The sequence below is a fragment of the Aplidium turbinatum genome, chromosome 10 (assembly GCF_918807975.1).
Source record: "Aplidium turbinatum chromosome 10, kaAplTurb1.1, whole genome shotgun sequence".
NCBI lineage: Eukaryota > Metazoa > Chordata > Ascidiacea > Aplousobranchia > Polyclinidae > Aplidium > Aplidium turbinatum.
The window spans coordinates 13,127,132-13,149,451 of NC_137481.1; the positions used below are offsets into that span (position 1 = coordinate 13,127,132).

At 37.8% G+C, this 22,320-nt stretch overlaps 2 protein-coding genes across 6 annotated transcripts in view; one reads left to right on the forward strand and one right to left on the reverse strand.

Moving 5' to 3' along the window:
- On the forward strand, positions 1–16,357 carry LOC145778597 (rab11 family-interacting protein 2-like). 2 transcript variants are annotated; one of them, XM_082590119.1, is made up of 11 exons: positions 1–184; positions 619–766; positions 1,866–1,952; positions 2,120–2,274; positions 2,746–2,875; positions 3,518–3,633; positions 8,212–8,367; positions 9,367–9,481; positions 9,698–9,827; positions 10,449–10,564; positions 13,664–16,357. In XM_082590119.1, the coding sequence occupies exons 1-11, from the start codon at positions 1–3 to the stop codon at positions 13,782–13,784; spliced, it is 1,458 nt and encodes a 485-aa protein (XP_082446245.1). In that variant the 3' UTR covers positions 13,785–16,357. The 2 variants fall into 2 exon arrangements, with proteins under 2 accessions (XP_082446245.1, XP_082446247.1); XM_082590121.1 differs by lacking the exon at positions 8,212–8,367.
- The window catches only part of LOC145778595 (broad substrate specificity ATP-binding cassette transporter ABCG2-like), a 22,927-nt gene continuing 16,759 nt past the window's right edge, over positions 16,153–22,320 (reverse strand). For all 4 annotated transcript variants that reach the window (XM_082590115.1, XM_082590117.1, XM_082590116.1 and 1 more), the window contains 8 exons: positions 22,157–22,278; positions 21,651–21,736; positions 20,294–20,383; positions 19,930–20,054; positions 18,731–18,885; positions 17,510–17,599; positions 17,195–17,325; positions 16,153–16,895 (listed from right to left, as the gene is read on the reverse strand). In XM_082590115.1, the coding sequence (XP_082446241.1) occupies positions 16,727–16,895; positions 17,195–17,325; positions 17,510–17,599; positions 18,731–18,885; positions 19,930–20,054; positions 20,294–20,383; positions 21,651–21,736; positions 22,157–22,278 (968 nt within the window). In that variant the 3' untranslated portion in view covers positions 16,153–16,726. The remainder of the gene's footprint in view (positions 16,896–17,194; positions 17,326–17,509; positions 17,600–18,730; positions 18,886–19,929; positions 20,055–20,293; positions 20,384–21,650; positions 21,737–22,156; positions 22,279–22,320) is intronic.

The following is a 22,320-nucleotide window of genomic DNA, read 5'->3' on the forward strand; positions in this document are numbered from 1 at the left end:
ATGTTTAGTCCCACACATGTTGTTGTTACCGTTCGGCAAGCCAGAAACTTGTTAATAAAGGCAAAAAGTGGTGTTAATGATGCTTATGCTACAATTGAATTTTCAAAAGAAAAGTATGTCACTGGATCAGAGAAGTCCCTTGCTCCTAAATGGCACACAGAATGCACATTTTCATTGCCACAAGGTGAGTGGATTTCATAGCATTGTACAGTAACTTCTTTATCTGACATGTAAAATGCCAAGTTTGTAACAAAATTAGCAACATGAAAGTGGAATGATGGATTTCTGTCTAGCTACAAACACAAAGATTTGAGCACTCATGAGTACAAGGAACTCACTGCATTTTCCTATCCTCTTTAAACTTTATTTCATTGGTTGATTGCTTTTATAACAAAACTCACGTAATTAACTAGGTAATAGAGTAGTGATTGATCAAGGATTTTGTGGTGTGATACTGATGAGACCAAACACATACCGGTATGCTTAATGTTGTTAATTCTTGTTATTCTCAACTACTAAAAAAAATCAGTGACCTTTTGTGATATGCATACGTTTAAAAAGTTTTAACAGTATTATATATTGTTTCAAAGTATCAACCCTTGTAATATTTTTTTACAGGGGGAGTGTTTAACAGTAAAGTAATAGTAATAATTTGTTTGTACCATAAACGACATGGAAAACTTGGATTAGAGCATGATGAATTTTTGGGACAACTCCATGTTCCACTGTCAGCTTTAAATTCTAGTGACAACAAAGAAAGAAGCAGGTAGTTTACAATTTGAGTGGGTCTGCTACTATTCGGTGAGTCCGATTCGGTGAGTTCCTAACCTCTAACCCCTAATCCTAACCCCAAACCCTAAAACGGCAATGATAATTAGGCTACGGTACCCGATAATTTAAAAAAATCCCCCGTTAAGGGATCGGACTCACCGAAACGGGCCATTCCGATTTGAGTTGCTTATACTACTTCATTTAAGTTAAATACAGGATAAAAATTACAATAAGTCTAAACTATGTGTGAAACAACTTTGCAAAAGATTGTTTTTGTATGCGTTTCTTAAAACAGATACCAAGCATTGACATTTGAGGTTAGGCAAACCGAGCATTAAACCTTGTGGAGTTGACTGGTGGTACAGGTCCTGAAAATTGCAAAGAGAAGGTTTTACAAACTACATAGCTCAAAGTGGCATTTTTTTGTCTGACTCTTTAAGAGCTTAAACTTTGTGCATTCTTGATATAAAGGTAAAAGTGAGTCCCATACTTGATCCAAGCATCGAGGGATGAGAAGATAAGGTTCTCATTGTACCAAACCTTTGGCACTAACGAGTGTAGAGAGGCCAGTTCCTTTCTCTTGACCACTTTTCTTTCAGTAACTATGCCCACCCAATATATTACACTCTGGGTGGTGGTGAGCGGTGTTTTTCAACAACCAGCTGAAGCCGGGAGGCAAGCCAGGATTGCATGATTGGATAGCGAGTACCATATCCGCTGCGTGATTCCCCCTATTCTTGATATAGAGGCAATTAATTTTCATGAAGATTTAGCATGTGCTGGTCTGTCATGCCAAAACACGAACAAGTACTGCATTTATTAAAATGAAAACTGAAACACCAGCACTCCAGCAGTGCATTTATTGAACAAGTGCGATTGTGCAATCTAAGTTAGAATATGGAAAATACCTTTTTTGATAAAAAGACAGTAGCCTGAATACCATGAAGCATCATGCCTGTAGATTTTTTGACCAAAGTAACGATTGCTGCCAAACTATGTTAATCTGTAAATATATGTTATATATACTTGATTTGTTACTTGTAAATACCGTACTTAATTACTGGTACTTAATTTGTTTTACTTTACGTTAATAGGTGGTATAGTCTTTCTGGTAAGAAGAAAGATAGTAAGAAGGAGAGGGGTGAAGTTGAACTTGCTTTTAGGTTCACAAGTCAACATAGGTAAGTGCAGGAATACACTTACTTATATATTCAGTTATTAATATGATTATTGATTATTACCATGCAAAATTTGTGAAATTTATTGCTCCCAAGATGTGCTTCTATGTTTCATAATATCATTTTTGATTTATTCTATTTAACAAATGTACATTGTACACTTTTTCAAGAGAAAGTATTCTTCCCGAAAGAAAATCCAGCCCAAGACCCTTAAAAGCTTTCACTAGCAGCATTAAAGGGAAGTTGCGACGTCGCTCTGAAGATGAAGATTCTGGCCTTGGTGTTTCCGAAGGAGACAGATATCAAGCTTCTGGAATGGGAAGAGGTATAATACCGTATATATTGAAATAGGTATCTATGGTTATAAGCAATTGTTCGTAAACTGTTTTTCGTAAAATGAAATCCGTAAAACAATTCTTCGTAAAGCATTTCTTCGTATACATCAAATTTTTACTGCATGCACGAACAAATGCTTTAGGAAGAATTGTTTTACGAAGAATTAATTTTACGAACAATTGTTTTACGAACAATTGCTTACGAACAATTTGTTGGACACTGGTATTAATTGAGTGTTGGTTCATCATTTTTTAGGCGAGAAAGTGTTACGAGCTTGTGTTTACAGAATTACATTAGATTGTCATATTTGAAATCATGTGATCGACGAAACTTCACATTTTCGTTCACTTTTGTTCATGAGGTGCATCAAGTGTACGCATTTGTCGAAGTCGATCAAGCTTGTGTGGTTAAGATCCATGAGTGTTCCTTCATGCTTGCATGTTTACATTTCTATGCATAGGAAGCTCATTTGAAAACTTAGCCATGCCAACAGTTGTTTTATCCCAAAGTAATTCTTTGGAAAGAAGCTTTCGTCCAAGTTCAACAAGCGGTTCTCCTACTATACTACACTCAGCAAGAGGTTCAGCAAGGTAGGTTCTTGTGTATATATATAATATAATATGTTGTTATTTTATGGCAATAGTGAGATTACTACCATGTTTTCAAAGATCACTAAACAATATTTTGAAGCATATGTAATGTACTGTATAGTGTATATGTAATAGCATAATATGTAGGTTGTAAATGGTTACATTGTGCCTGATAGATGTTCCACGTATCGCTGCCCGCCCAATGACACTGGTCATCAGTTGCCTGGAGAGTTAATCAAATCTCGGTGTTCTATCTTATGCCCACCAACGTAAAAAATCAGTTGCTTGAAATGTTCTATTTGATATTTCCCTTCATATTACTTGGAAATGGAATTACTTTTTCAAGTTTGTTTTGGCTTGAGAATATACTGTATATAGTGTATATCAAACTGATTTAGTTCTAGCAAGGTTAGAGATTTTTTTGATTCCCTTGTCTTCAGCTTGCTTAATCATTTTCAGATTGTCTTTGATTTGTGTAATCAACGCATTCAGTTCATGTTTTTGACCATGTACATTGTACTATTGTACTTGCATAATGCATATACCAATTAGTGGTTCCAAAGTGCTAATTAACTGTATATTCTGCATGGGAAATATTTTGACTAAGCAGATTTAACAGAAAGTAGTAAAATTTTATTTTAGGTTATTACAATCCAATAGTAATCTTCCAACCAACAAAGCTCTGAGCGTTGAAGTTCTCAACAGTCCCGAAAAGAAGTTAGATACAACTTCTCTTTCTCGTTCCAACTCTGGTGGAGGTGCTTATCTTACTCTCTGCATGTTGTTTCTCAGTGTTAATAGTTTAGTTTTGCAGGCTATGCCATGATAGTGTCGACGTAGTTTCTCGCTTTCTATACAGCAAAATCCGTCATTTTTACATTGTAAAATACGGGTCTGCTACTATTCGGTGAGTCTGATTCGGTGAGTTCCTAACTTCTAACCCCTAACCTTAACCCTTAACCCTAAAACGGCAATGATAATTAGGCTACGGTACCCGATAATTTAAAAAAAAAATTAAAAAAATCCCCCGTTAAGGGATCGGACTCACCGAATCGGACTCACCGAATCGGACTCACCGAAACGGGCCATTCCGGTAAAATACAGGTAAAAATGGCGGATTTTGCTGTCTGGGTTGGTATTTCATCTATTTTTATCCAGGCTTAAACTTGCAAGATTTTATCGAAACTTTGATCGTCTGGTGTGGTCATTATGAAGATGCTTGTAGCGCTTTTCCAACAACATCCACGTTGTTGCATGGCCGGCTGTTTTGTTTGCCACACTGTTTTGCATGGTGCTCTACAACAGGGCGGTTATTTAAGAGACTAATATTTTTCTGATTTCTTATAAAACACGGTTGCTGTGACTGTTAAAACCACAATATTATGATAAGAGTATTGTGCATGTGTTTAACAGAAAAAAAGGATCAATCACCAGTTTTTTGTTTTTGAAGAAGACACTAAGACGTATAATTTAGACTCGAGGTATTGTTGAGTGTCGTAGGGAATTTATATACAGCTTCAGTCACTGTGCTGTGCATTTACCACATTTAGATTCAGTAAACATCGTAAAATGTAACTAGCTAACATGAGTAAACATGAAAAATTGATTGAAAAAACGCACATAGCACTTTTCTTTGTATGCTTCATCGTAGCTAAGAATTTTTTTTTTCACAGTACTAATGTATCATGCTGTCCTATATCTTGGTTTTACTGTCAGCTGTGTTTCATGATGTATATACTTGTTTGTGTTTTGCCATTGCCAATCAGTGATATAATGGTTGAATTTTGAAAGTTTTATTTTCATTAATCTTCAAGTTGTTTTGCTTGCTTCATATCATTTACACACTTTTCCACGTAGTTACAATGATGGTTCTGTCATGTGGCACTTGCATACTGAGTTACTGCAAGAACATATCTATTCATTTGCTATTCTTGACTTATTGAGTGAGATAAGATTCGATTTATCATGATTTGAAAAAATTTAACCATTTTCAAACTGTCTTTTACCTAAGCAAGCTACAAAGCTGAAACCACACGCTTTAGGAATTCCCCGCTTCCGTTAAGCAAAGAAGTACATTTTTACTGAAATCAAGTCAGCAATATCTTCACTGTTTACCAAAACACTGCGAAAGCATTTTTTTTTACTTTTTCCCATATCGGTTCATTCCAGTTGCGTCAATATCAACAGGGTTCATACGTGGACTCATAATAATCTTTAATTTTCTCCTAATCTTTTCTCTCGGGCTTATCTCTCTTGAATGGAGTTATCTCGGACGTTTTGTTTATTAATTTTGTGACGTTGGAAAAGCGTAAAATTGAGCTGCGAACGACGCTCGCAATATCTGATTTAGAGAGTATCATCATACAATGAACGATTGAACGAATTCAGCCTGTTTGCTTAACATCACGTAAACAAAGCTTAAAGTCACCCATACGCTATAACAACGTTGTCGTTGACTTTCAACTTCATCCTGCCAAGTATGAATTGAAGAATCATATTGGTTAGAATGCTTGGTGTGCATTAGGGTGTACCATTTTGCAAAAAGTTTTTAGAAATTAGTGCGGCTATGTATTACGGGTTTCCGCTTCTGTTAAAAAGTATTTTGGTAGAGTTTCAGAATTTTCCCGCCAAAACTGTGGTTCTGCCGCCATTTTGAAAAAGTGGCGGCCATGTAAGATATCATGAAAATCTACAGCCTTAAACTGGCGTAATGTGATCATATGATATGTCGATTACGGGGTTTTTGGGGTCACAGAACACGAATTTGGAGTCAAAAATACTCTACGAGAACAATTTTGGAAAGTGAAATTTTATCACTTGAAATTTATGGTGAAATTCTACAGACATGGACACAACCTGACCAAGAATACCTCATCCCAGAATGAATAATCTTTAAATATTGTCAAACTTTTGAAATAACAACACGATTCATTTACAAACAAATTGAGTTAATCACTCTCAAACATGATCCATCCCGGTTTCTTCAGTCTTGATTGATTTCACTTCCCAGTATTTCATCAACGCAACAGCCTACCACAGTTATGCAAACACTCATTTCACTGAATTCTTCATGCATTTCTTTAACAATTGAGTTTGGCTAAGGTAGCTTTTTTGTAATCTGAGAACTGTTCTCTGTGCCTTTGCACGACAAGAAAGATAGCTTGCCGGTGGCTCTTGTCAGAACACTTGTCCATAAAATCAGTGATTAGCACAACCCCGCGTTCCGCAATAGTTGACCACCCTTGACCACCGTTGACCACCCTTACGTTCAAAACAAATTTGTTTAGTTTCTTATAGCCTAATTACTGAATTTTTTCCATTCTGATACTGGTATTTGTTGCCACTCTTTATCAGTAAGTTCCGAATTGCTTTCCCAATTGCTGCCTCCAGCAATGTACAAGCACCTTGCCACTTCCCTGAATTGGCGGCAGTCGTATCAAACACCGGCACCTTTCACTCTCCAGTCTTCCACCAACTTTATTACGGCCTGTTCCTGAAATGATCCGGTGCCGTCTGGTAGCTCAGGCACCCCCAGCAGCTGCTTTATTTCTGCATTACCTTCATCATCAAAACTAACGCCAGACACATATACACAGCACTGTTTTGATGAAACATTTCCTCTCATTTTCAGAATGTTACAGTCCCAGTGAATTATTGCCAAATCAGAGGCCTGGAACTCATTTCTGACATTTTGGGAATGAGAGGACCTAGTCTTATTAGCCAGTCTATGAGCTGTTGTGACTGAGATATTAGTATCTTCGACTTGTATGCCGGACGCTTGAACTGCAGCAGCCACGAACATTGTTCTTTGCCTATAATTGCTGAATCCAAGTCGACCAGATGTTAAAGCTGTAGGCGACATAATATCCATTTTCTTTCTCTTCTTTTCAGGAGTTTTCCTGTTGTCACTGTCACTTTCTGTTTCTTCATCTGTACTTAAGTCCAACTTTACTGTTTTCAGATTGTCAGCAACATCGTCTTTCTGTTTCCTTTCACAAGCTGCGCTGTGTCGTTTTTCTTTAGCTGTCCCGTCTTTTCTACAGAGCATCTCTGCCTAATGCGCAACCTACTTGATCTCGCTGGAGCTGATTTTTCAGATGTTCCAGATCTGTCTCCCAGTCAATGATACCAGAATGCATGAGAATTGACCAAGTAGTCTTACAAATATCCAGAGGATCCTTGAGATTTTCTTCCATATCATGGAAACGTTTTTTAAATGAATCACTATTATTCCTCTCCCGCCTGGAATCAAGTTCTACAGTAGTTGATACCAAGTTTCATACAAATTCTTCAGATGTCGGTCTATATCCGAATTTTTAACAATAACCTTACACGATTCTTTCTCTGTTCAGACTGTTTCTCGTTTTGCTTGCCAAATCCACGCTAAAATGATGTTTCCATGCCTGGCGAATTTCCTCCCTTGCTATCACGATGGATTGGTTGATCGGTCTGTGACTTTCGTCTCTGAGGAACAACAGCCTAGCAAGAACGTCAGAGCTTTTAGGAAGCTTAGAAACACCTAGTCTTTGCTAGTGTTCCCAATGAGGAAGTACTTTCTTTTTGGTCTTTGTGCCAATGACCGGTATGCTTCACCAGCCGTCTCATTCAGTGGCATAACGGATCTGAATCTTGTAACTTGCGTACGATCACTAGCTATACTCTTCGAGTCAATGTAGCTAATGATGATCTTCGTCGTGTAGAAGTACAGCATTTACCCAGTTGGGACAGTTCACTTCGGTTTTTCGAACCTTTTGGTCTGCCGTCCATTAGTTAGTGAATAGGTAGGTTAGTAACTAAGTAGGCTACAGGCTACTGTAGACTAGTTAGTAGGTTTTCATCGGATGTGAAAGTACACGAGAAAGTACATGCTAATTTTCCCCTCATGCAGATTGATATAATCACACCGACTAGAAAAGTTTATGCATACATGCATTTCAAGGTTAAAATGACAATAAGATGCTCTTTTTTTGTAAATCTGCAGTCCAAAACAGTGTGGTCACATCTATATGTCAAAATTTACTTTACAAATTTGTTGCCGTAGAGCATTTTTGACTCCAAATTCGTGTTCTGCGACCCCAAAAACCCCGTAATCGACATATTATATGATCACATTACGCTAGTTCAAGGCTGTAGATTTTCATAATATGTTATCTGGCCGCCATTTTTTCAAAATGGCGGCAGAACCACAGTTTTGGCGGGAAAATTCTAAAACTCTACCAAAATACTTTTTAACAGAAGTGGAAACCCGTAATACATAGCCACACAAATTTCTAAAAACTTTTTGAAAAATGGTACGCCCTAGTGTGCATGCTGCTTAACTTTATTACTGATTAAAGGTGGTGGTGGTAAGCTAGTAAAACGCTTCATTAAGCAACACACTCGCAACCGCTCCATGCCCGACTCCCAATTGGTAACCATGATGGGGCAGTTACGGAAAGATGACACTACGAAAAGTGCTGTCTGCATCAACGGCTCTCATCTATACGTGCCAGGTAGAAGTTAGTGTTGACAACAGAAATCTTTGCTTAAAAATACCTTAGTGTTGTTGTGGCGTCAAATCTTTTGTACAAGAGAAACTTCTATTCTTTTCAGTGAATGTGTTAAATTTCTAATTCTTAGCATTTTGTGGACTGATTTATAGTAAGGGGACTGATTTGGTATATTACTGTATGTTAAAATGACTATTAAAATCTTATTTTAATAGTATTGTATCATCTTTTTTTTATTGTTGCCTTTACGTTTTTTTATATTTCTTTATCACCAATGGTTGCAGTGCGCCCTTCATCGCTTGAAGACTATTCATTCACATCCACATTTTTTCAACGTTTCATTCTCATTCCAATTCGTGATGATAATTATTTGCATGCTGCTTTCTTGCGCTTGCTGCTTTAAAAAAATAACTGATGTTAGAGTCAGTGTATGCTGGTGATAGAATGAAGCCACAGCAAGGTTTACAACTATTGAAACTATATGGCTGACACATTTCAAGGACAAAATGATGAGATCTCGGCAACTAGTTGTACAGTATTTTTGCTAGTTACGGCAAGAGCGTAGTCTACTTTGGAAGGAATATTCCAGAATGGAATTTATAAGTCTACAACAGAGTAGGAGGAATCTTTCACAGTTGCTCAAATCCACACTGTTGAGCATAAGCCTGAGACCGTTTAGTCAGAATTTTTGTCGTTTTTTTTTAATATTGAGCGATACATTCTTTTTCTCCTATTAAAGAGTTTGTTGGTTTAACTTAGCGTAATTATCTTTCAACAACAAGCTTTAAACAGTTATCGTTACAGCCATTTTTGAAGCTTACAGCACGTAGTAGGTATAGCATATTGAATAGAAGATTTTAAAAGGTATGAAACATTTAAAATTTCTATTTCCAAGTTCCAGCCATGCCCTGATCTAAAATCCCACACAATTTTTTCTGAAGCAAATATAACGCGAAGCTAATGTTTGAAGGGTTGTGATAAACAGTTTTATCTAATCTCCAGGCACAAAAGGATTAGGGAGCGATGACTTGTCTGCTTCCTCTGAAACTAAGATCCGGAGTTCATCCATGGAGGATGTGTCAGCAAAGAAAAAGAAGTCACCCTCCAAATTGTTGCTGTGAGACTTTTTTTTGTTTAGGGCATTTCTGCATTGAGATAGAAAAGTAGTGTTGAAACACTGACTCGTGTAACATGTCTGCCTAAGCTTTTAGTAGATAGTAAATATCATAAAACATTTACTGAAAAGCGTGATGCGTTCCAGCTACAGTGCATCACTTGTCTACCCATGGGTTTCAATTTAAATCTTTGTGCAAACATATATTGCTCATGACAGAAACAAGAAAACGTCGAATGGTTCTAGAAGACACAGTATGGCCGATTTGGACGTGAACCAGCAGAGCTCGATTTCGCCGATCTATAAACCAAAGAATTATTACCGGCTTGACGTGAAAGAACTACGCAAGGTACTTTTGTCACTTTAAAAGACTAGGCTCACTTAGCTTCTGATTATGATAATCCATTTTCATACCCAACCAGTAACGGAATGGCCCGTTTCGGTGAGTCCGATCCCTTAACGGGGGATTTTTTCAATTTCTTTTTTAAATTATCGGGTACCGTAGCCTAATTATCATTGCCGTTTTAGGGTTAGGGGTTAGAAGTTAGGAACTCACCGAATCGGACTCACCGAATAGTAGCAGACCCAACCAGTAAAGTAGTCATTTTTTACAGTGACTCAACGTTTGTAAACGTCTAAATGTAAAAAAAAGTGACTGGTTTGCTGGCTGAGTGAGTACATGTATTTTCGAGTGAGCAGTGAGCACCCATGTAGAATTATGTCATGTGACATGTGAATTATTTCCACGTGGTCTCTCATTCCGTTAGATAGTTAACCTTAACCGTGGAGGTGGGATGTCTCCAAATTATCATGTCGAGTGTTTCGATTCTGTGAAGTATTTGCGAGATGTAGCTCTTTTCCATCTCTGTTGTTGTCGCTTTAGTTTTGCTGTATCTTAGTTACTAAGTAAATACATACCTTCACCGGTTGTCGGGAATATATTTACAAACGTTTGTGTGATTCTACACAGGTCTCCACCATACACGAAGACACCAACACGTCATTCCAAGCGATGACCCATGCCGAACTTGTACAATTGGCAAGTAACCAACAAAACATCATCAACAACAAGGATGGTTACATAAGGTATGGACCTCATCACTGTCCTTTAATCATGATTCATTGTCTTAAAATACTGTACTTTGTTTCTGCCCAACTTTAAACTGTTGAGGCTGTTGTGTGGAGGCTACACCGGTATGGTTAGCGAAACAATGCTCGCTGTTCTATAGTGAGTAGTCAGGTAGTGCTGACGCTAGGAAGATCGCTCCTTCTCAACAGTGCATATCCTTTGCGACAGTTAGTTTAGTTGTTTCTTTCCAAAGGTAAGGATTCAATTGACTGACAAAAGCAGCGGTTGAGAACTATGTGGCATGAATTAGTGGTGTGATACTGATGAGTCCAGCGGAACACGTGTCTATCGCTGTCAATTCTTGCTACACTGGACTGCTGAGAAATACAACTTTAAACTTTCATATCATTACCCTATTCTGCCACTGGTTAGCTTTTGCGTAGTCGTACTGCTGTTCGATGAGTTGCGTTCATGGTTGTCATTGACTGTGAGCGGAAAGTTCGACAAAAGAATGCTTTTCTTGTAAGTGGCCTCAGTGAACGATTAATAAACGCAGACACTATTCTGTTTGATCACATGATCAGTTATGACGCACAGTTTTGCGAACGCAAAAGGAAGTTTAGTATGTTGCATGTCATACTCGTCATAGCATATATCAAAGCGCGCCAATTTGCAGTACGGTTGCATCACTTATTAAAATAGACTGACATCATTTTATACAGCACTACACATATTTTTTCTCGTTTAGTTTCAAAACCCTATCCAGCTAGTAAAAATATGTGCTTTTTTACATTGATTCAACGTCTACATTACAATCTGGGTGATTGTTAAGGCTAAAGGGACTGTTCTGCTGCTTCTTAGTATACTCCATTTGCTGCTTCTTTCTTAGGAAGTATTTATTATTCGCCCAAAGCATACGTCTTATTTTCTAAGCCAGTGGTTTTTTAACTCGGGGGCGCCCCTCTTGGGGTTCATGAAGATTCTCCAAGGGTGGCGCAAAGGTGGTAGGCCTTTGCGCTACTTTGCTACTCTATTGTAAAAGTGGTAAACAGAAATGGAGGTAACATAAACATTAAACAGTATTAAACACACCTTACCTTGTGTCACGATTATTGACTGGAAAAGGAAATGTAATCTACTGTAGTTTTAACTTTTTTTTCCAGCTCTTATGGTTGTTTAGTTTATTGTTCTGTAACAATGGCTGTTTGTAAGCCCAAAAAAGTTTAAGAACCCATGCTCTAAGTGTATATTGCCCTTTTGGTTATTACGTTATGCAAATTTTGACCTAAAAACAAACTATTTTCTTTCAAACATTCTTGTATAATTCCAAAACAAAACTTCGTTCCTAAACTTTTCATCAAATTTTCCTATAATTCAACTGATGATCCACTGGGATGCACGGTGTGACAAAACATTTTAAATAAAGTAAACAATATCACACCAAATCAGAAGAATCGGTTTATTTAAATACAGAGCTTTTGCCACACAAGTGTGGCTTCATCAGTATAAACTTCTATTTGAATAAGTTTATACTGATGAAGCCACACTTGTGTGGCGAAAGCTCTGTATTTAAATAAACCGATTCTTCTGATTTGGTGTGATATTGTTTACTTTATTTATTCTTGTATAAATCCACTATTAGATAAAAAAAGAAACAATGCTCTTTCAGAATTGTATTGTTTGAAATGTCTGTTATGGTGGATGTCACCAAAGCACGCGTTGACAGAACATTTGTAGGGCCAAGTTTGTTTGTTTTTCATATCTTTAACCTGCATTGCGGGAAAGCGGACTTGAGCGCTATGCATCGGTGTAGGCTACGTCTTCCGACGTACACCTGACCCACGCTGCAGCCGACGGCAATGTCTGTTTCCGGTTGTCTACTCTACTTATGACTTAAATTTGGTACTACCTATTACTCGAAATCGATCACTGGGTAGAGGCAATTATCGTAAAGTTTCTTGCCCAGAGAAACAACAGCAAGTGCGGGTGGCTGGAGTCGAACATGCAGGCTCTCGACTGCGAGCCCAACGCGCTAACCACTCGGCCACTGCTGCCGACAGTTGAGTTCTTGCAGCTGTACAAGAAAACACGCGTGGCCCAAGAAGGAATGCTTCATTAAAATAAAGTTCTCATAGGAAAAGTGACGTTGTGTGCTCTAGCATCGTCACAAACACGTCATCGTGTAAACACCCAGTTTGACGGTGGATATGGCGTTAATGCGTTATGAAGCCTACTGTATGTTTGTACAGCAAGATGTGTTAGATACAAGGTAAGAAAGTATTGCTTCCAAGCATGAGATTGCACATGCACAATCTGTACGTATCAACAGCACAGGATGACCGAATCATGAACTCGTCTGGCCGACGTTCGAATAGTCGCTGGTTCGACGACCAATCAGAGCACTTACACAAAACTCATTATCTGAAAAGATAATGCGGTAACTGGTGATCGAAGTTTACTTGATTAAGGGATTCCTGAAGTTTTCTGCCGCGGTGGCCGAATACCACGTGAAGAAACAAGTTGCAGACTTGGTCATTCTTGAGCGCACCTTAAGGCACCAAATCGCATAATCGACTCTTCCTGTTTTACGTCTCATTTCATAGAATCAGGGTAAGTCTGGCGAGGCACAGCGACTATTCGACTCGATGAACTTAATGCGGTTGGCGTTCTTTCCTTTCTCACCTTATCAAAAGCATTAACGAAATCAATTCTATTAAAGCATTAGCTCAAGTAAAGCTGTTTCAGTGTTTCTGTATGTTGGCTTTGCAGCAGTTGAACATATTGTCTGTCGAAGTTTTGTCACTTTTCAAGGCGTTCATCATCGTATTGAGAAATTTTTTGATGCTAATTCGCCGATTGTATTTGTTAGCTGTCTCGGAATATTTTTGATGAGATATGTTTTTACAAACTTGCGCATAGATCGTCAGCTTACGTAACTATTCAAGCATGCCGGCTCTATCTGGGGGTGGCTGTTTATGAATTTTAATTATTACTCTGTCCTAAGATAAAGAAAAACTTCGATAAAAATATCTTATTACCAGAAGTTTCGCAGCTACCATCGTTTTCAACAATCAACATTTCTTACAGCTTTGTAAAGCAAGGTCTTTTTTTTTCAGGGAATTAGAAGATTACATCGACAGCTTGTTGGTCAAGGTGATGACGTACACACCTCAGATTCTTGATGGTTCATTGAACGTTTATCAGTCTGTTACGGATAACGCCCTGACTAAACTATAATGGATTGTGGCATAATATCGGTTTTACAAAGTTTTTGAGGGGCGAAATTATTACAGTTCGCCTATTAAGTTATGCTACGTAGCGTTGAAGTTGCATTTTAATTTCAAGATATGAATTTATCTGTAAATGTAAGCTGGGTGACTGCAAGATATTGGAAGGATCTCTGTCTTGATTTCGACGTCTCCACTGTCAGCCCTATTAAGTTATGTTTGATATCCTGTTGGAAACATAATCATCCGTTTGTCTCCAATCTTTACGTGCTGCACACAGCTGAGCACACGTTCTCGCAGAACCTTGGTGTTGTGTTCATATTGCCACCATCCCATTATCTTTCGCTACTTTATACAAGATTTCCGTCAACAAATCGTATACGGTAATACCTTAGACAGCAAAATCCGTTATTTTTACACAGAAGGTGACTCAATGTAACTATGATAAATTTTTCTGTCTGAGACAGAACAAAAAACGATATTTTGTAAACGTTACTTTGCTGTTCCACCCGGACCCGATTTTTTTTCCACAAACTTTCTGCATATCGCGGAACTGTAACTAAAATGTTAAATAGAACACGACGATTTGAAATCATTTCATCATTAAAGAATACCACTTCTGTTTGGTTTGAGATTACAATTTAATTCTCAAAATATAGTCTGCAACTCTACATGCATATAACTTAGTTCCAATTCTTAATGGCTTATCATACTGAATTAAGGTAAAGCGCTCTCTAAAATTGGGGCCAGTTACAAATAATGTTAATTGTTGGTGTGAAGAATTTCCAAACATTACAGCTTTAACATGTTCTTTTTGAATGCGTATTTTGCCAAAAAAAAAACAATGCTCTGAGCGGAACCAAACCGACACGTCCATGAACATCGCTTGGGCTACCATAGGCGTCTTGAAAATTGACATGAAAGTCAACGTAAGACACTCAACTAAACCGCCCTGAGTTGGTGCTCCCAACCAGAAAGCTCCAGTGCTAAGACTGCCATGGTTTAACACTTTCTTGGAAGAAATGAAGGCTATGCAGTTTTAAATAGTCTTGTTCTGCTTGGTGCTCAATTATATTTGTAAAGCACCGTTTACGAGTTTTTGTTATGGACAGTAGGTACCGTATAAGCCAATGCCGGTTACCTCGCCGTAATCGACAGTGGCTTTAATTACGACGGTATGCAAAACGTTTGTGGGAAAACGATTTCGCCACCCAGACGATAAACTGGAGATTTTTCTGCTATTAACTTAGCATCGATCAGAATTTAAAATCCTTAAAAAAATTGTAATCGATAACAGCAGTTAGTGACCAGAACGAGATATATTTTTACTTCGTGCCTCCTTGTAAATATCAATAGCGTTGCTATTAGTGCTGTGTGCAGCCTGTAGCAACCAAAGTTATTGTCCCATGAATTCACGTTTTATATTTTGTTGATATATCAATGTTTTACCTTGTTGCACTTTTTTATTTCAACAAATTTAGCTACGAAAAGCCACTGTCAACGATACAGAATGTACGCAGTCGTGGTAGGAACTGTTTAAAAACAACTTTTTCGAAGTCATCACAATGACCTATCTCTTTGCGTCTATCTCATTTTCTTTTTCGGAAGTGTTCAAAGTCTACGCATTTCCCGTTATTTCAACTATTCGCTTGTGCTCTATATTGTAGTCGTGGTAAATACAGAATTTTTTTCTAATTCTGCAAATAGGTGAAAACTCCAACGGCTCGTAATCTTCAATTTTGAGATTGACTTTTTTTGCGAAGGCATACGCTCAAGGTGATTGTTGGAACAGTCATTTTCATACTAATCTTGGAATACAACTCTACTTGAGAAGCTATTTTTTCGCTTATATTTTTTAATTCCAGTACTTTAAATACCTACCGCGTTTAAGTTCGCACTTATTGAACATTAGATCTCAAAAGCACCGTCTCTACAACGGCACCCAACACTTTATTCTTTGCTGGAGAATAATTTCCGTGTAACCTGTTTAACCCGCTATTAATACCGTATTTGAAAAAGTGATCCATTGTAAGAGAAACTACATACTGCAGTTTGCATCTAAAAATGCTGTTTCGTGCCACGCCGTACCTCTTGAACGTATGAATTGAATCGGTAAAAGACGAATTAGCCGAAAAAAAGGTTTCGTGGAGATACGAAGAGGTTGAGAAACAACGACCCGGGCTGTCAACTAACGATGTCAACTTGACGAATTGAGACAAATTCTACTGTGTTATTTCTAAATAAGTAAAATGTCGTGTAAAATATTCAACATTGTCCAGGACACTGTTTTAAACACATGCACAATTTTCTGCATCTCCTTTAACGCACAGCATCCCATAAACTGTCTTTAATTTTTTTGTTTTCAACTCCAGTCTGTATAATAAACAAAACAGTTTCCTCACTTAAAACGAAATTAACAATCTGCAGTGAAGATGTGGTTTTAGCTGCAAGAGTTAGCAAGTGTGTCCGAAATTGTCATAATTTATTGTCGTGGTTTTTGGTGCCGCTTGCTGCACGCCTTTCGTATTGATCGTGAGAAATAAAAGACGTTCAATAAATGATGTAATCATTTTCCGTTGGTTTGTTGAACAGTGAAAAGGAAATTGCTCTTGGAATTGATAAAAGTAGCACAGGCCATTTGCACATGAAATCATTAGGCATTTGCATTTAGAACTTAATTGCATCGTGTGGTCTGCAACTAAAACAAAATGTTCAATGAATTGGCAATTGTAATGGATTCTTACAGTGAAAAGAATTGCGTACAACAAAGTGAAAAAACTGATGCTTTGACGACATAAAGCACTGTCAATCAGAAATGAACTTTCAATATCTAAACTGCGATATAAGAAACAAATGCAAATGTCAAAAAATCAAGTATTTATGTTGTTGCAAACAATTACGTCTGCTCAAGCAGTTCGAGAACGTTCGTTGGTGGTCGGCTTGTAAGCAAATTTACGTCGTCGTTTTCGTTCTCATCAGTTGGATGTAGGTCAACGTGAACATGCCGACAGTGATGACCGATAATGCGAGCACATTCACCCACAGCTCCCAGTCAGTGACAGTGACGCCATCACCGATGCCAAGTCGCTCGTACACGAATCCTTCACCGGTTACTACGTAGCTGAACGTTAGAAAGATGTAAGTCAGTCGCACGATTGCTCTCATGTCCAGTGCGTGCAATGTGCATAGTTATTTTTTTTTTGTTAGATTGACTTATCTAATCTTTGCCAAACCAAAAACTACACACTGTGAATATACGGCATGCCGCGGTGTTGAAGGATGCAGTCGTTAAAAGTTGTCAATAATTTTAAGAATCTGCTCAACAATCTGAAAGTACTAAATGGGGAACACTTTCACAAAGCACCTGATCAAAAACATTAATCCCTGTAACACCAAAATATCTTGACACAACATGCTTACCAAGTTTGATTGTCGATGATTTGTAAGTTGTTGGCATAACTGACTGCTTGGCCTAAAAAGCTCGCAGATGAAGTGGTGGTAGTGTTGCAAGCCACGAATGTGGAATATCGGAACTCATTCACGCTCAATCCCTGAAAGTTATGAAACGCATCACAAGCAGGAGGATGGTTGTTGGTAGAAGAAGGCAATCGTTACAATTAATAACGAAATCCTTAGTCACTGACTGTTAAAATGAAAGTATGTGGAAACAGCCAAGTTCTTCAGAATTTCAACTATTTAAAACGCTTATCATAAAATATATTGTCAACAACTCACCGAAAACCCATATTGAGCAATGCTGAGATACTTGATCCATGCAAGCCATGGTAGGACTGTGTCGATGTTAAGAAGAAGGCCGGCAAACAACTACAATACAAAATCCAATAAAATACACAAAACTGGTTTGAAATTGAGGCAAAATAATGCTGGAAATAGAAGACATCTTGGGTTGTGATATCTCACGTGCTATTTCGTCGCCCCGACAGCTCAGTTGGTTAGCGCGTGACTTCTGGAACAAAGAAGCTTAAGATTATGCGGCGCTGATTCGACTCTCGGGGTGTGCGCTTGAGCAACGCACGTTAAGGACTGTTCTACATTCAGTGGCACCTAGTGAATGGAATAATTCTCCGGCAACAACCCTTCAACAATCGGAAATTTCACTCTGTTAATCTCGGTGACCGGGCCGCGAAATTTTTTTCCCACGTACTTTCTGTCTCATTTACATATTTTTTCAACCACAAACATATACATTACAACCAAGCAACCACACGGCATTTAACATAATCTATTAAAATTGAACATAAACTATATATAAGCTACAAACGTTTTCGGCCATACACGCGTTGCCCTTATCAAGTACATTATCAAGCACTTTTTACATATTTTGGTAAAAGTTTGTATTAAAACCGTGTGAATGCAACAGTTTCTCATTGGCACGGTTGGTTTAGTGGTTTCATCCTCTGCATAGTGTTCATGAGAACGAGGGTTCGACGCCCGTCGAAGTCAAACTTTTTTTTTTCTTAAAATTAGTTTTTGCGGTGCACAAGAGCTTTTCGAAAAAAGTAGGGTTAGGGAAAGCTTGTATTTTATTATCATTGCAGAATTTCATTGGTAAATAGTTATTTCGCAATCTGAATCAACCAATCTCTCAAAACACTTTCGGAAAATCTTACTTTTAGAGTGACTAGAATCAATGAGACAGAAAGCTCGTGGAAAAAAAATTCGCGACCGGGCCTGCGTCAGTAATTCAAAGCCTCTACAAGTATGCGAAACTGCCAGGTTAAGCTCTGCAAGAAGCTTTCCCAGTCTGAGGATAAAGATTCAATCAATCATTTTTAATCCATTGCGTTTTGAGTTTTCATGCTGTCATGCTTTAAAAAGTACCCTACTTGAGGGTTTGACACGATTCCGCAACTTACCCTCTAAACACATGTTATATCATCTGTGTGAATACCACTGCATGCAAAAAATAATCCTTGTTCAAATAACAATACGTACGATTGAAAAAACAAATGAGAGAGAGATGAAGATGCTGGCCACAGCAAAGCTTTCAAAGGTGGCAGAAAAGAAAAGTGCGATTGAAGTTGCTCCGTAGCCAATCAGGATGAGGAATAACACGAAGATGAAGAACGCTCCGACATCAGCTTTCAACCCTGAAAGTACGGATTGGTTACGTAACACTGATCTAATAACTCCTAGCCACCTACACCGCAGGTTCCAATGTGTTTCGTGAAGCAGCAAAAGTGGTAGTTGCATTCAGCAAAAAAAAGACATTCAGATACGGTAACGCCTTAAGGGGGTAATGTGCTCAAATATTTAAAAAAAATATTTTTTTTTTCCATTTTTTGTTTTTGTTGGTTTTGGATAGGTTAAGTCTTCTTCTATAAAATAAACTCATAAAACTTGGAATATGTGGCCTATAAGGCATTGAAATTCAATTTTTGCGAAGGCCACTCTTGTTTTTGACAACCGATTTATTGCGTTTGGTTAGCATTTTATTGCTAACTTTGCATGTTGTTTTATCGTTATTTGTCCCTTTCAAAATGAATAAAGTTTAATAAAATTTCCCATAATGCATTGAATGTGTTTATACAGAAAAGCTGACTGTGCATGTTCACTTGTTATGTATTTCCAGTCGTATATACTTCACATAGTTTCTCAAAAGTGTTAACCTTTTGGCTATTTTGAATTGTAAACTTTGGAAGGCAATATCTCCAATTAGTGTTTTGGTGCATGTGGCCCCGCGGGAACAAGCATAACTCCATCACCAAACATCACACCTACAAAACCATGAGAGCGTTTTTTATATTATTTAGGCAAAATGGAGATATTGCTAAAAATAATTTGATTGGCTGTTGCTAAGTTGCCATGGCAACCAAAATTAAATACAAAAACATAGTTTTGTGCGCAATTAACATTAGAACATATTTTGCAAGTTTGGTGCTCGTAGCTTAATTGGTTTTTGAGTTAAGCTTGTTATTGTTTTTTGTTACTATGGCCCCCCCCGTTGGTTACCATGGCAACCAAATGATTATAAACGATATTTTTCAAATGTACTTACCTTGTGTTATAATAATATGCATAGCAAACGAATGTCCATTTTCTTATAGTCTCAAAATTATGCCATTGAAATATGTCAAAATTAAGGCACATTACCCCCTTAAGTACATCGCTTTTAAACCTGTTATTAAACTTACCGACCATCCAGTACGTGACAGACCCGAAGATAAGCGGCGATATTGTTCTCATGGGGATCAGATCAGCAACAAGTTTGGATAGAAAGTAGGCAATCACTGTGTAGTAGCCTGACACGTACTCATGTCTGTTGATGACAACATGAATCAATTCGACGTAAAAATGCTGACTCATACCTTAAAGAAACGTGACAACAAGACGTCAAAAGTTAAATGTGCTTGTTTTAGAAGCAGCGGAAGAATCTATCAATGTCCATTTTAGCTATCAAAAGTCACACATTGCTTTCGAGAAACAGCCAACAAAATTCGAATGTTTCTGTGTCTTACGATTACAAATAAACGAAACATAACACAATTGTCGAATTACATAAAAATGTCTTTTTCTTTGTTGAAAACTTCAGTGGCACTGATGGAGCTGAACATAAGGTTGGTGACGATGAAAAATAAAACACCGAACCTGTGAAACAAAGTTGGAGTCAGCAGATTGTATCTTGCACAAAATTAAGTAGTAAATACAGTGGAGCTTACAGGGGAGTCCACCAGGGGGTTCTTTTGGACTCGAGCCCGAAATAATTTCAGGGGCCCGATCGGTTTGACATTGTGCGTTTTTAGAAGTGTCTTAATAAGGGTCCCCAAGGAACTCATTAGCACCGGGCCCAAATTACCCTCTCGACAGCTCTGACCGAATAACTGCTTACAACTGATGTAATAATAATGCCAAGAATCATTCATTGTATACTGTATAGGATAACATTGAAAACTTGGTCTGAGCTAGTCGGATAAATGATATACTACGATGTTGCATCATAGACAAAAAAACCAAAGTAACCTTAGTGAATTATAACGTGCTGTATTACACAGAGATATAATTTCAAAAAATCAACTCAAACGTTTTCGACACGTACGCGTGTCCTCATCAGGAATTATTAAATCTGCTATATTTTATCATAAAATGAAAATTGTAAGATAAATCTGACTACGCGCTATAGCTGTGAACACTCCGACAGAAAAGCACAAACTGAACAAGTGATACAAGGATAATAACGAGGAAATTATATGGCGGGAAACAGATCACTTGAGGTGTAAACTATACAGGCATGTGACAAACAAAAAGAACACACACAAAAGGAACGATGAGCCACATGCGAATAACTGCCGGTGGAGAGACGGATTATTACGTTTGATTCTTAAGGCTTCAGTGATCTTAGTCTGAAATTCAAATCTGCCTCGAGAGATGATTTTAAATTGGTCGATCGAGACATTGTCAGTACACGTTTCACAAGAAGCGATGTGCTCTTTAATTGCACTTTTGGTTGTTAAGTTTGGGTTTAAGTGCTCCCCAGCCCTTGTCAACAATTGTCTGGTTAACATACCAATGTATGTCTGGTTTGCGTCACGCAAACTACTAAATTTATACACAACATTCGAGTGAAGGGGGTAGGCGACTTCAGTTGAAAATATTGGTGCACTTTAAATGTTTTAAAAACAGGATGAATGTCACATGAAAATTTCTTTTTTATAAGTTTAGCTAGGTTTTTTGTAAAACTTGTTGAAACTTTTCCTAAAAAGGGTATACTATAAAATAACACTAAAATCTTCTTCATGCGTGTCCTTTGGACGTCACACCAATAAACAAATCTCAAACATATTTTAAAGCGGTTAGTTTTTCTTAACCATCACTTTCAGTCGATGCGCAATACAACCCAAATAACAAGCTGACTTACCGATTCTGCGTGCCTGTGGTAGGGGAGTCATCCACTTGATAAAACAAAAGACCAAACACAATTCCGACAACAATGTTGATAACAAGCTAAAGACATGCAAATAACAATTTCCATTAAAAGTTCCGTTCTCAAAAGAAACGTAAATGCAGCCTTCAAACAAGTTTCGTGATCACTTCAAACAATCTCAGCCAGTTAGGTAAAAAGGTGAGTGCCATACTTGAATCCAAATATCGGGGGATGAGATAAAAAGGTTCTCATTATACCAAGGAGCTCAAGCACGCGGTCGCGAGGACATTTTGATGCGGACCGCGACGCATTTTTGATATTTCAAACATTTAACAATTAAAATTCACTCTTATTCACTAAACAAAATAAAATTGCTGCGCTATCCCACAACTGTAGCCAGTTAGGTACGCTCATTTAAGCACTGATAGACAATTTTAATGTTTGTGTTTCTAAAACCATATAAATGAAGAATTCAAGATGTGATAAAACGGTGGACTCACATTTCCTACAGATGCGATGGGATTCCTGATCACGTTTTTTAACGCTCGCTTAGAAAGAACACCGAACTGGTAATAGAAAGGTGTGGCGTAATCGTCGTAATCCTTATTCCGCTTCCTTTTACCTGTAAAACAAGCAACTTTTGAGCAATTAAATAAAATGAAAC